The sequence below is a fragment of the Siphateles boraxobius genome, unplaced genomic scaffold (genome assembly GCF_051911475.1).
Source record: "Siphateles boraxobius isolate OS27281-9 unplaced genomic scaffold, OSU_SipBor_1 7, whole genome shotgun sequence".
In the NCBI taxonomy this organism is placed as follows: Eukaryota; Metazoa; Chordata; class Actinopteri; order Cypriniformes; family Leuciscidae; genus Siphateles; species Siphateles boraxobius.
The window spans coordinates 6,179,079-6,194,526 of NW_027509197.1; the positions used below are offsets into that span (position 1 = coordinate 6,179,079).

Consider the following 15,448-nt stretch of genomic DNA (forward strand, 5'->3'; position numbering starts at 1 on the left):
CGTGCTGGTCTGAAAACGAGGTGTGTTCAGGCACATTGTTGATGCGTTGCTATTTTGAGGCAACTGAAATAGACTGCGCCATTGACCAACTAAAACCTGGTCTAAAGTCAATGGCACAGTATTTTTTATTTTATTTTGAAGAGCGCGTTAGTAATGTGCGCCTATAGGCAGGTCCACAACGTGCGTAAACTTTGTCCCGTAGATGGTCTGCTTACGCACTTTATACTTGCGCACAAGCGGATCCATTTCCTCGCTAGCGTTCAGTTTTTCCGCTTGTAAATTCTGCCATGTCAATAGCGAATCCACCATAGCACGAGCACAAATGGCTTTTAAAGGGAATGGGAGATGAGACTGATTGGTTTATTGATTGTTACGGCCAAAGTACACCCATTACTCATTAAGAGAATAGGGACAACCCTGTAAGACCATGTGCTGGGTGCACCGACCATTTTCCCCGTCATTAAACTAGCAAAAGTAGATTTACACACGCCCTAAGTGCACTTGTGCCCTGCGCTTTATACCATGCGCTTAGATCGTTAAAATAGGGCCCATTATGTGAACCAAAACTGTTCGGTTATCAACATTCTTCAAAATATCTTCTGTCATTTGGAAAGAAGAATGTTGATAACTCTTTCAGTTCTCATTGAATCTTTTTTATGGGAACCGAAACTGTTTAGGTACCTACCAACATTCTTCAAAATATCTTGATTCATATTTTGTGTTCAGCAGAAGAGAGAAATTGACAGAATTTTCACGTTTTGGCAGACTATCCCTTTAGATATAAAACGGCAAATAACAACATATCCACGAGCATTTACAAGTTACTTTATTGTACAGATAACTATTTATGTTCCTGTTCGCCACAGAGCCCTCAATAACGCCGGAGCTTTTTGAAGGATGATGTTTGTTCAAGGATTGATGAATTTGTGTTTGCTCATTCTGACAAAGCTTCCGATACCCCCTTTGCGGCCTTCAAGCTATCCCACTGAGAATAGTCCGTGTTTGCTTATTTTTTACCATTTCAACCGACGGGCCTCCTTGGGTTTGCTCACCGGAGCAAGCTAACCCATTCTCTTTTATGGAGAAGCACGCAGATGGTAGACAGATGCATGCAGCGACTGCCAAGCATTCCAAAACACATTATCCATAAATCATTGCATTGCTATCAGTGCTGATTCATATCACATAAAACCACCAAGAGCCTTATTGAATTCTGCAGCCGAGTTTAATCGGGTGTATCTACGTGACATCCGAAGTAGTCAGCACGTCGGATCATGCCACGCTCATGTGAGTCGCATTTTATTTAGGCTGTCAGAAGCAATACTGAGTCTTCATTTCCACTAAGCACTCATGGCCAATGTTAGTTTAAGACTTTGATGGGTACAGTGAGGGGGAAAACGCTTGAACAGACTGTACGACTTTAATTCCTCCACTTCATATTGTCATAGCCCTCGAGTTTATACATTTATCTTGATAGAATCTGCTCGTATGCAGGCAGTGGAACAGATACGCTTTAAGTGCAGCTCTGAGAGCGGAACTGCAATTAAAAGAAGACGACGCGCGATATTATCTGCAATAATTGCGGAAGGTCATTTTGAGTTCTTCAGAGATGTTTTTTCCTCACTGTTTTGCGTGAATTATTCAGGTCATGACTGCATTATACGCACAGCTAGTTGTTCCTTGAATTATTGCTTTGTAAATTTTGCAGTTTATGTTGCATTCTACGCCGTGTCAGTGAAGGTCGGCATTTAATCACTGTTGAACGTTTCAAAGGCATACATATTTATGCCTGTTTTTAGTACGTATAAATGGACTTGTTTATTTCTGTCTGTCTCCTTTTTTATGACCTCATAAAGGCGATATTCTGCAGCGTAAATCCTTGACGTGAGAAAAATGTCAACACCGGACATGTTATATAATTGTACCACTTATCAAAACCCATGCAAACATCTCCTGTATGTCACAGAGAATTTCATGGGTTTGTCATGTTATGGTGGTGATTGTTGAGGTCCACTTTAATATGAAGGCTGTAGTCACACTTCTGTGGGCTTCTTGTCAGACTGAACTGTCTGTGTTATGGATGGCTTACCCTGGCACCGCTAACAGGAGAGCCAGTCTGTTAACATTACCTGCTCACTGTGATTTCTATTAAATGTCAGGATCAAAGGATGCCTTGCTCTGGCAAAGATGTTACCTAGTAACATATAACTACTTTTTCCTCCGTCCTATAAAAAGAGACTTTGCTTTATGTAAGGCTTTTGTTTTTATCTGTACTGGCACAGAAAAACTCCTTTTTTATGATAATAATTTGTTTTTATAGAAAGGAAAGATCAGGGATGAGTTATAAAATAGAAAGTCCACTACTTTAAAATAGGAAGAGGGATTGCTCAGCCAAATATGAAAATTCTGTCATCATTCACTCACCCATTATTTAGATGTTATTTTATTTAAACTATATTGCTATTGGTGGAAATTATTTGTAATAGTTTTAGTTAATAACCACGTTGCTGTTCTTTGTAAAATTAAAGCTTACTGTAAAAAAATAAAATAAAATCCATTAAATTTACGGTAAAAAAACGGCAGCTGTAGTTGCCATAAATTTACAGTAAAAAATTAGCTAGCAACATTTTAGGTTTTACAGACTTAACTTACATTTACAGTAAAAAAAATAATAATAATTCATTATCTGATATAATGTTAATTTACTGACACATTGAAGTACTAATATCTGTTTTGTACCATTGTTATACACTGACAACCACCAATCACAGTGGTGAGCAGAGTCACATGATGAATCAAAGCTCATCTCAAGCAGCTTTTCCTCAAGCTGAGAAAGTTAATACTAATAAATATAGAAGCTGCACAGTGTGATTCACTCAAACACTGAACACCATCATGGTAACACTCATGAACATTTAAAAAATGCAATAAAAATGTATTTAACAACATTAAATGTAACATAAAATCCTAATGTACATAACTGATTAGAAAAAACTACGAAAAACTATGGAGAAACATAGTTATTTCAACAAAAATACATCAAATGTGAAGTGTCACGCAGGGAATTGTGGAAATGTTAATTTACGTTTTTTCCACGTTTATGTCCAAAAACTGTATTTTACTGTAAATGTACGGTTAGATCTATCACAGATCTATCACAATTATTCACCCTATATAGTATGGAAACTTTCTGTTGACCAATTAACAGTTTTTCACCGTAGCATTTTAACGTTGAAATCATGGTAATCTTTTACATGAAAGGCTATTTTTCAACAAACTAAAGTAGCTTAGCTTATATAAGGGGCCTTTAAATATTGTGTCGGACAGTAAGGGTCTTTTGAATCAAAAAGGTTATAAAACTGTTATTTAAGACATATGTGCTATATTCTCTGTCTTTTTTTTGGGGGGGGGGGGGGCTGACTGATAGTTAAAACATTCAGTTCAAGTCTTTCCCTCCGCAAGAGCTGGCAAATATGATTATAATTTATAAAATTGCATTTTGAGTTAATTATTCCTTAAGGATTTTTTGCTCTTCTTTCTAAAAGTGCTTTTAAAAAGGCCAGTGTGGTGAATCCTCCATTTGACCTTGAAGCTAAATGTCTGATTTATTGTCATGTCAGAATCAAGCGAAAGCAACAGGGAGTGTTCTGGAATGTTCCGGCAGTGAATTTGTGGGAGAGATTCCTTTGTGTAATGTTCTATTTCTTAATGTAGTATCAAATCCTACCTCTACCCCCCTTTCCTTCTCAGACAAAATGTCTGTCAAAATGATTCTCAGGTTCAAGAGGCAGGAAACCTTCTCTGAGCTCCAGGGCACAAACATTACGCTCTTCATTTCTTCACTTACCACCATCTTTAAGGCAAATCTAGGAGGAATTGTATGTAATTATACCCAGAGGTCAGATATAAAATTCTTGAAACATTCTAAAATTATTATTTATTACTATCTGTCTTTGAACTGGTGTCCATCTCCTTACTTGTATCTGAGATTTCACTCTCATATACACATATACGTAGAAGTCGTCACATATTCAAATAATAGCTTGATGTCTAGGCCTGCTATTTCAATCAGTAAAGAGCCCGCTGGCTGCACTTCATACCCAATTTTTTTATCGAGACAATCTTTAAAGTTAATATAACAATCCATCGAGGACACTTCTGAACTCCGGAGTAATTCTAGAGGCTTTGCCAACATTTTAACAAGGGGAAGGACATGCCTGCCTAAATTCCATATCCATCCATAACTGATGACTTTAACGATAAAACCCACACTTTTTAAAGTAAACGTACTTCCCCAGAGGGACATTTATTGCTCTTTCAGAGCTTATGAGATTTAATGGAGTTCTCAGTTGTGTTTCATTTAAGTATAAACTTTGTCCCAGATCTTTCTCCTGTGATCCCTTGGCAAAAAAAAGAACCGTAGGATATTTTTCACATACAATTTTGTATAATAATATTTTGTTATATAATAATGTAAATCTTGAAAGCATTCAATGACAAATGTTTGAGTTCATATTGAAACCGATACAATTTTGATTGTAAAATTGGTGTCTCCATTTAAAGGTGTCATGAAGCTGCAATTGTTTTTGCTTCCCTATTGTGACATATATCCAAGTAAAGCGGCTGCTCCAACAGGAAAAATGTAGGGCGGGACTTTATTTTGTCCATCGGAAATTAATTGGATTGTTGTGGATCATCTTCATTTGCTATTGCGGTAACACTTTACAATAAGGTTCATTAGTTAACATTAGTTAATATATTAATAAACATGAACTAACCACAATACACATATTACTGTATTTGTTAATCTTTGTTAACGTTAGTTAATAAAAATACAGTCATTCATCGTTTGTTCATGTTAACTGAGTGACAGGTTGCCCTTGTCAGAGAAGAAAAGAGATGGCGCTGCAAGAGTGAGGGGAAGTTATTTTGATGAAAGATTGCATGGGCACATGCATAAAAAAATGACTGTTTGCATGGACAAATCATTTTTAATAAACACCACACTTCCATAAAAATGAAGAATTGTCCGTTTTGATTTCATAGTGACTTTTTTGGTTCATAGTGTTGGATATGCAATTCGGTAGGGCACAAATAGATTTAAATTGTGTTGTACTATATTTTTTATAGCTTGATAAAAAAAAAAAAAGATGAGTAAACGTTATATCATATGTTCTTTCCACAGGACCTCCATCTGCACCACGCAATGTGATCTCTGCCATTAATGAGACGTCAGTGATTCTGGACTGGATCTGGCCGGCTGACAGCGGAGGCAGGAAGGATGTGATATTTAACGTAGTCTGTAAGCGATGTTGGCCGGGTCCCAGGCAGTGTGAACCCTGCAGAGGGGCTGTGCGCTTCCTGCCCCGTGCCTTCGGCCTCACTAACACGACAGTAACCGTGGCAGACCTTCTGGCACACACCAATTACACCTTTGAGATTGAGGCCCAAAACGCAGTGTCCTCCCAGGCCCCCGCGATCCGCCATTATGCTGCGGTCACCATCACTACCAACCAAGCAGGTGAGTCTGTCATCCTAGATGATCCTATTGTTAAAGGAATAGTTCATGTCACAAATAAATCTGTTAACTATTCACACTCATGTTGTTCTGAACCCCTATGTGGTTTGCTCAGCTGTGAAACACAAAAACTAAATTTATGAAGAATATCCTGATTGTTTTCCATGTATTGAACTTGGACTGGAACTGTCAAGCTTCAAAATGACAAAAAGCACTATAAATGTATTATAAAAGTCCATACGTATTAGGTCCATATGATTCAAGTGCTGTACACCAAGGACCAGATTTACTAACAGCTTTCGCCAGCGCAAACCTTCTTTTGGTGTTAAAAAAACTACTGTCAGGATTTACTGAAGAAACGTAGTGAAAAATTTGTGCTGAAAAGGCGTGGACAAATTTTTTCAGCTGACCTTATTGCAACTGCATTTGTTGGAGTTTTACTTTCAGACTCAAACATTATGGGAGGAGAGTATTTAAATTAATCATGCACAGTGATTTACTAAGGTTTGAACTAGTCAATTAACTTATATTTGCGCCATTATTTACTGGCCAACATTTTTTTGCTTATAGCAGACGCTAATTGGTAGATTGCGTTGGTCATTATGGAAATGATCCAGATGCGACTGTTTTTGTGAATTTGTACTTAGAAGTTGGAACTTTTCCATCTGCGCTTTTTTTGGAATTGCGCTCTCACGCTAATTTGCCTTGTTTTGTAAATCTGGCCCCAAGTCTTCTAAAGCCATACCTTTGTGTGAGGAAAGCAATGAAATAAAATAAAAAATCAGAACCAATGGTGTTTTGCGGAAAATGGAATAAATTTGTCATTGTTTCAATACTTTTGTCATTATATTAAAGCAGGGGTGTCCAAACCTACTCTACAACTGTCTTGCAGAGTTTAGCTTCAACTTGCCTCAACGCGCCTGCCTGCAAGTTTCTAACAGTATGCCTAGTAGACCTTTGATCTAGTAGGTCCAAAGTCGCATACTGTCTGAGTAGATACTACATTTGAATTTGAACTTACTTCGCAAACGTTAAAAAGGTATGTTCTATATAGTATGAATATGGGCAGTATGAATGACATTTCAGACGTACTTCATTCATCTCCATGTTGTTACTGTCATGTCAGCTAGCGTCAGTTGCGTCACTTAACTGACATTCATAAATCCTCTCTCTTGGCGTCCATCGAATGTGCACTTCCAAATCTTGGCAGAAGAAGTAGGTCATCCGGTTACTGTTTCTGCCTACTGTTTTTGGAATACCTTGCATCCAGACATACTGCTCTGTTGGCGTTACTGTTTTTCGCATACTATATAGTAGGGGAGTATTTGGGACGCAGCGCTCGATCATAGCTGGTTCAGGTGTGTTTAATTGGGTTTGGAGCTGAACTCTGCAGGACAGTGGCCTTCCAGGAGCAGAATTGGACACCCCTGAAATATTGCCAACCTATAGACTTATTGGAAAAATGTACTTATACCTACATTTTTGCAAAACTCCGAAAATGTACCTATACATATTCACGGCAGTTTCGAGCTGAAATGAAGACTACTGCAAGTAAAACAATGATTTTATGAAATTATGATTACAAGGGCAGATTATTGGTCAATAAAGACTTCTTTTCACAGGCTTCCTTACACAATTCTATATTATGACCTCAAAACACTTTTACCACATGTCATGATTTCTAAAGTAATACATTTCAGTGTTTGCATCACATAACCAGCTCCATGTGGATGGCTTTTACTTTACATAGTAAACTTACTCAGTATCTCACCTAGTACAGCACTGCACTTGTGATGAAAAGCATTCAAGAACGAGTCATGATAAAATAACTCAAAGACTTGTAGAAACTAGCTAAAATGGTATAGCTGCTTCAGAAAATGTGTTTTTAGGTCATGTTTGTTTTTGTTAACACAATCAGTTAGGTTTAGTGTAGGGATGGTAAGTCATTTTCAAACATGGGATAGAGCATTAACCTTTTAGCTCACTGGACAATTCTATTTCCGAACTCCCACGATAATACAACCAACATAAAAAAAAGACAGATTTAAATGAATCTCTTATGGATAAAACTGAACGCGCTGTTATCGCCACTCCATGGTCATCTTTAAAAGTGTTGCGAAACATGCAAGAATCAACGTAATATCTTTTTACAGAAAGGTCACCACGGTTTTCCATTGAGCCTGGTTGTACAGTATATATATATATATATATATATATTATATATATAAAAATTATGATAATCTTTTGTTTTTACATTTTTACAGCCCCAGTCCCCATTCACTATGGAATAGATCAGCCAGGATTTTCTTCAAATATTCACCTTTTGTGTTCCATGGAAAAAGAACATCATAAAACTTCAGAACAACATGCGAATGAATGTGTGAACTATCCGTTTAATTCCCCCATGTCTTCTAATGGGATATTATTAACACAATATTCTCAAGAAATACACTTAATTCAAAGCCATGTCTTAAAAGAAAAATGTCTTCAAAGATTTCCATTGATTGAGCGAAATTTTTTAATGGTCCCCTAAGATCGATTGAGACGTGTGCGCAAGACAATTCAATTTCCTCTCGGCGATGTGCAACAAAGCTCAAAATTTCATTTGGAAGGAAGAAAAGAACCATTTAATGCCTCCTCAATCCAATTGCTCATCCCGCGCTATCACAGCTGCATATCATTCTACAGGTGCCGGCCTCTAGTATAGCTGACTGAAAGTCACGACTCCTCGGGTTACTAAAGCAGAGGGATGCTGAACGACAGGCCATCTGCCTCTCATTCCACGCAAGCTTCCTTTGTGAAGACTAGTGTTTCTGTTCTCTAGCCCTGTGGGGCTCAGGCCACTGTCAGTTCAGTGCTGTCTGTGGAGTGATAGGTACAGGTTCTGCCCGATGATTTAGAGTAGGCTTTGGTCCACAGCTTACAGGCTTTGGGCTCTGGTGTCATGAAATAGTAGGCAGAAGACTACTTGGACTACTAGAGGTTCAAAGGCTAGGGATTGATAGTTTTGCACCCTTTTACCAGTGGGAGCAGTTGACTTTGCCTGAGACCTCATAAAATCCTTACTGTCATTGTGAGACGACTGCAATTTCACTCAGTAGATCTTTCATATTCTGTCATAGAGCAGATGCTGATTTATCTGTGAAGAAAGGCATCTTCTTTCAGAATGATACAGCACTACAGGCCTAAATGTATTGACTATCAACACCGTCATCAACCTTCAAGTCACTGAACGTTCATGTTTCCCCAATATTTGAAGTATTTGTGGGTTATTCCTGATATGCAGTGCCTTTAAAATTCTGTAACTTTTGAGAATGACTATAAGCCTGTGTTATAATTTAAATATTTTTTTTATAAAAGAGTATTCCAGAAATTCAAACTTTAAGTACAATAAATCATTAAAACCTATTAAATGTTAATGATTAAAGAAAATGAGGAATGACTAACTAAAAAATGCATACTTTTATTCAGCAATGACACATCTCCATTTGAGGTTTTTCTTTTTCAGACAAGGATTTCAGGTGACAGATTGATGGGCAGTAAATATGGACTTAGCTCTTCTAGTCCTTCAGTGATGTCTTGGAGAAATATTTTTTAAAACCTTTATGTTTTTGTAATTTGTTGTTAGTCATTGTCTGTTGCTGCCTTATTACTCTCTAATAGGGTGTAACAATATATCTTGCCACAATATATCGCAATGCAAAAATGCATTAATATGTATCATGGATACTGACAAAATGTATTGTGTATAGTTCACCCAAAATCTGAAAAAATTCGACTTTACAGAGTTTCAGTGTCAGTACTATATTAAACTACTATCTAGAATGTATAATAATACAATGGGGGAATATTTGTTTATGATATCAGAAAAAAATGTGACCTACATTATTTTAAATATATCTAGTCAGTGACAGAGTGGAAGCATATTCGTCTAAAATAATTCCTGTATTTTCAGCTTCAGAATCATGAATATTTTTTTTTATTTTGGTGTCACTGTGCATTCACATTGTGCATTATTTGGTGTCACTATTGTGGGTTACCTGCATCAAGTCCAAGCCTATTTATTAATTGTATCGTACATACACACTCCCACTCACAATTCTCACTTGCTTTCAAAGCACACAGTACAAAGAAGCAAAGTTTAGGCACTTATAGGCGCTCTAGTTTAATGGTATTCATTTCGAGCAAAGAGACTGCACTACACCCTCACTTTCTGTTTTTTTCACCTCAATTTTTTAGTTCAGGCTGTTTCAGAAACCTAACCCAGGAAGACCGTGACCCCTCTCTGTTCTTCTTGCTCTTAGACAAGTAATCTAGCTTACTTTACTGTCCTATAAAAAACAGCCAGAACAAGGAGATGGATGTGTGAATGGCCAACCGGGCCTGCAGAGAACACATTTACGAGGGGCTCAGAGGGTTGTCAGCGCAGCCCAATCCATCTAAACAGAGCCAGCATGTGCTCCGCAGCCCAAGGGAGACAGAACACGTAAGCTGCCCTCCATGTCAGGATGGTGCTCTCTGCTTAGCTCTCAACCTCATCAGAGCTGTAAAACATTTGTGTTGAGACCTGACAGTTCTGGCTTCTTAACAGGCTGCTTCACCCGACCTCTCAATCGTGCCAGGGCAGAGCAGAGATTTTCAGCAAAGCCACAAGATGTGCAACCTAACTTTTGGAAATACCAAGTTTCAAAAAGTTCATTTTGGACTCCCTTGTACGGTAGTATGATGAGTAAACTGGAGAAAAAAAATCGACTTTATATAATCGATATTTATATATTTTTTTACCAGATATAAAACAGTATTTTGCACTTTTTATTATAATTATTTTATTAAAAGTTATTATTTAACTCACAAGATCATATACTGTAGGAGACTCTCTTCACCAATCACAAAATTATACGGAGATATTGTACTCATGCGGGAACCTTCCGGTCTCTCTCTTGGAACCGACACGGAAGTGACTTAAACTGCAATTCATCGGCTGGCCAATAGAGTAGAGACAGGCTGCAAAAGAGAGCCAATTCCATATATCCCCCATGTGAATATGCCCAACTTTACAGCAGAAAACAAAATGTTTACAGCCTGGTAAAAAAAAAAAAGATGTAACGGACACTATGTCCATTTTTTTTTTTTTTTACAGTCTATGATTGTACCTCATATTTTTGTTTGGTGGCTTAGTGCAAGAAATATTCCCTATATACCATGGGAAAGTTTAGGGTCAGTATGACTTTAAAAAAAGTTATAGGCTACTTTTCTTGCAAGGATGCATTAAATTGATCAGAACTTTTAATTGTTACTAAAGATTTCACATAAATGCTGCTCTTTTCTATTCATCAAAGTGTCCTGGGGAAATAATGTATCACAGTTCCACAAAAACAGCGAACTAGCTATCTCTAAATTATGCATAATTACATCTAGCTAATCCTCAGCCAAATCCTAATCCTACCCTAACCCTATAGTAAGTACATGTAGTTGCTTAATGTTACTCAGTACTTAAATATATAATTACACTGAAACAATGACACCTTAAAATAAAGTGTAACCAAATTTTTATTTTAAATTCTATGTCACAATATTACTGTTTTACTGTATTTACTGCATCAAATAAATGCAGAATTGGTGAGCATTAGAGACATCTTTCTAAACATTACAAAAGCAGACTGAACCAGAAGTTTTGAACAATAGTGTATGTTTCTGTATCAAATAAAATAAAATAAAAATCCCCTAAGGAAGGTATCAATGGACTTGACCAGACATATTGTATATGTTTCATTACAATTGCTCATGTAACATCAGAGAGGGTCAGATTATCATTCCAACAATGCGGTTTAAACCATAAAATGTTGCCGTTTTTGATGATAACAGCCAAAGACAATTTTTACTTGTGTTTGGCACTTGGCAAGTGTTCATTTTGGACCCTGATCTGTGTGGAAGTGTTTAGCTGGATCATGGCATGACAGAAGGTTTTCCATGACTCATTCATGCATTCTTGAAATACGTTGTTGCGGTTGCGTCTTCTATTTGGCTTGTGGACTTTTTGCAAAGGGCAGCGAGAAAGAAAAGGAAGGTCTGGCTCAGGCATGGGCACCCACGTTAATGCTATGCCTCTGTCCCACATCCCACAGGACATTTTGAGACCATGTTCTGGAGCGTATCATGATCTCAAAGGAACTTCACTAGAATTGTTTAGAAAATCATAAGTGCTGGAGAATTTCCGTCAGCCACACCTGTAAATGCAGAGATCTGAATGCAGTCCACTTCTGAGGTTGTGGGTTCAAGCAGAATGTAGCAGAACAGAAAGGTCCCTCCCTTCTACAATTTTCGTAACTGAATATTCTTGCAGTATTCCACATACATAATTGTGTGGTTCTTTTTGCTGTCGCTTTCTTCTAAGAAGGTTTGTGGGAACTGATGATTTCCTTTGGCTTTAAGTTGGAGGTGATCTGTTCAAAAGGAGAAAGCCAAGAAATATACACAGTTCCAAAACCTAGTAAACATCCTGTTGAAAGATCTACTACCGCAAAATTAGCACTTCTCACATGAAACGCATAACAGACTTAACTGACAATTGTTTTCAATAGAGTTTGGCATTAGCATGAGGCTAAGCAAAAAACTCAAAACGGGTGGAACAAATCATTAAATAACAGTATTGGATAAAAAAAGTCACATTATTTCAACTATTTTATCAATGCTTACTCTACCACTATTTAATAAATTATAATAAATATTTATATCACTTTGTCCGCCATTTTAGATTTTTTCTTCTGTGATTCAGAATATGGTCAAAAGAAGTTACAGGATCTTAGACTGCAGACTAATCATGTTGATGATCTTTTGGAGCCTTCACATCAAGGCTGTAGGCCTATATGGGATTGTTGCCCCCATGCCCTCATTAACTATTCCTTACATTACTCCAAAAATAAGCTGTATATAGAATGATTGAATAAAAACCACTGAGTGAATTCAGACACTGTGTGCGTCAGAAGTGCTGCGGACACAATCTTCTTGCAGGACATGGGATTCATGCAATGCTCACATGGGTATTCTCTAGCAGCTATTCGTTGAGAGTAGATTGTACATGTATATTGTTATTGAGGCGCATTATTAATTAATGAGTGAATGATTGCACTTCATAATGTCGACTATGGTTCCAGATACCACTCCAAATGGCTGTCCTCTGTAATAGTGCTCCATATAACGGTATTGGGGGTGATTTTATATAAAAATTATTAAAACTATTATTAAAATAACAAAACTAAATTAGCTAAAACTGTATATATTGTATATATATTCATTGTATATATATATATATATATATATATATATATTCATTTGATAGAAATGTATTAGGGCTGCACAATTAATCGCACTGAAACCGCACGCGATTTGGCAAAGGATGTGATTATTTTATGCGCAGCTTGTCAGTGCAGCACGGCTGATCAGTAGTAAATGCTGCTCCATGTTAACACCAGAGAGCGCTCTCACACAGACATGCCAAATATGCCCCGCAGAAGTATGATAACACACATCAATCCAGGAAATCCCTATGGGCATCATCAATGTAGCTGAATAAACAGAGGATTGAAACGCTTTGACTAATAAACACACGACTGCCTTATTCTGTGTAAGAAGCCACATCATCTCACAGAAGGATGAGCTCAACTGTCGTTATGAAGCGAGTTTGGAGTAAAAGCATGTTATTAAATTATTTATTTTGTTGGACAAGAGGTTATTAAATGCTTCTCATGTTTGGAAAGATGTTTGACGCGTGTTGCTTTTTCAAATGCACGTTATAAGTGACTCATACTCAAAGTGCTTTCAGATGGAGCAGCGTTTACAGAGCCATACATCAATGACAAGCTGCGCGTAAAAAAAATAATTGCGATTTCAAAATCGCGATATGCCTAATTGAATTAAGTGTGATTATGTTGAGATTTCCTTCCTCAAGTCGACTCTCAGAACTGCTGCCAAAATTTAACACATCCAGCTATTCAGATGTAGAGGTACACAACATTATGCATTTTTCTGCATCTTCCTACTCTTGTGAGTGTGTACCAAGTGGATATACAGTTTTTAACTTTTTATATATTCATTGGTAATAATTTATATTGGTAACACTTTAGAATTAGGCACTATTAGTTAATACTAATGCATTGACTATACGTTACCTAACAATGAGCAAAACATTTGTTACAATCTTTGTTACGCATAATGTTAGTTAATAAAGTACAACAGTTCAACAACTTTCACTTTTACAATGTTTTAGTAAATGTTGAAATTAGCATTAACGAAGATAAATAAATGCTTTAGAAGAACTGATTTAAGTGTGATTACATGGAAATTGCAATTAATCGTGCAGCCCTAATATATATATAAAAAAAATATAACCATTTATAGCTCTTTACTGTCGCTTTCATTTGGAGGAACCAATGGGTTTTCTTTGATATTAAGACACAGTCAGTCTGTTCACACTGTGAACGCTGAGAAAGATACACAGTGTCAAATGAGCCTGCTGTCCAGACATTATAAATCATCGGTTCCATAAACTGTGGCCACTAAAACTTCAATAATACCTCCCCTATCAGAGTGCAGTTGGGAAGAGGGTTGTGTAGGGGGGCTGCAAACTGAAACAGACTGTGCCCATCTGGATCCATTAACAGAGAGAAATAGACGGGGGTAAATGAGTTCCAAGGGAAAAGAAGCATTTCAAGACTGTATAATCACAATCAAGGAAAGCTTGAACATTTGAAAGAACAACATGTTTTTTCCTGTGGTCTAATAAAATTAAAACACAGGCAAGTCAGATGCCTCCATGGCCTCACAATTACAGAGCTGTAAACTTGAAAAAAGAACACGAGTGCCAGGCTGGAGGAAACCACGGCCAAACTCTGACTTGAATTACGATCACAGATTGTGACCATGTGAAGTGCCAGGGTTGAGGGAGACGTAACATTTGAGCCGTATGCCTGTAGCACAATTATGGATGTGCTAAATATAATAATAATTAAAAAAAAAAAATAAGTGGGTTATACGAATGACTTCAGTAGAATGACTAATCTGCCTCAGGGATAACCTAAATAATTATGCTGGTTTACCCTGATCAGATTCTTATAGGGGGTGTTTCTGTGAGAAAACCATGAGTTTTGAGACAGGATTGTACAAGCTAAAACATCATATAGCCTCTTAAAAATGCAACACTCATTGTGGAACCATCAAAAACAGTCGGGATTGATTAAACATGATGATTTTAAACAAACTTATGCAGTCTCTTTAAAATTAAATCTGCTGGCCCCCAAGAAGATGAAATGGGGTGCTAGTGGGTCCATGGAAAATAGTGTAAAAAAGTAGTCAAGTCACCTTTATTTGTATAGTGCTTTTATACAGATTTTTTCAAAGCAGCTTTACAGCTTCATGATGCAAACAGTGTTAATATTGGCTGTACAGCAGCTCTAAAAGTAAACTGTCATTGTTCAGCTGAAGTCATTTCAATTCCGTTGTAAAAACCATTAAATTAGTTCATTTAATCTATAGAGCAGTTCTGTAGAAAACAGTGGTGTCATTGTCCAGCTCAGTTCAGTTCTCATCCAATAGTGTCACTGCAAGCCAGAGATGACAGTGGCAAAGATCCCAAACTACATCAGGCGACAGAATGGAGAAAAAAAAAACCTTGGGAGAAACCAGGCTCAATCAGGGACCAGTTCTCCTCTGGCCAACGAACGAACACAGTGTCTTTAGGAATCAGGCTGCATCACAAGTCAGAATGTAGTTTGGGATCGGTTGCATTCAAATGTTCAACCACTTGCAGTTGTTAAAAATGTGTAAAAACTGTTAAAAGAAATACATAAATAAATAAACCACTCAAAATTATTTTTTTCTTTTTTCTTTTAAGAAATGGGCAGATTTACTAAACAGAGTAAATTAATGTGAGAG

At 37.1% G+C, this 15,448-nt stretch overlaps 1 protein-coding gene across 5 annotated transcripts in view; it reads left to right on the forward strand.

Annotated features, from left to right (window-relative positions):
- epha3 (eph receptor A3) overlaps positions 1-15,448 on the forward strand; it is a 139,005-nt gene that overhangs the window by 74,785 nt on the left and 48,772 nt on the right. For all 5 annotated transcript variants that reach the window (XM_077215741.1, XM_077215739.1, XM_077215743.1 and 2 more), the window contains exon 5: positions 5,186-5,521. In XM_077215741.1, the coding sequence (XP_077071856.1) occupies positions 5,186-5,521 (336 nt within the window). The remainder of the gene's footprint in view (positions 1-5,185; positions 5,522-15,448) is intronic.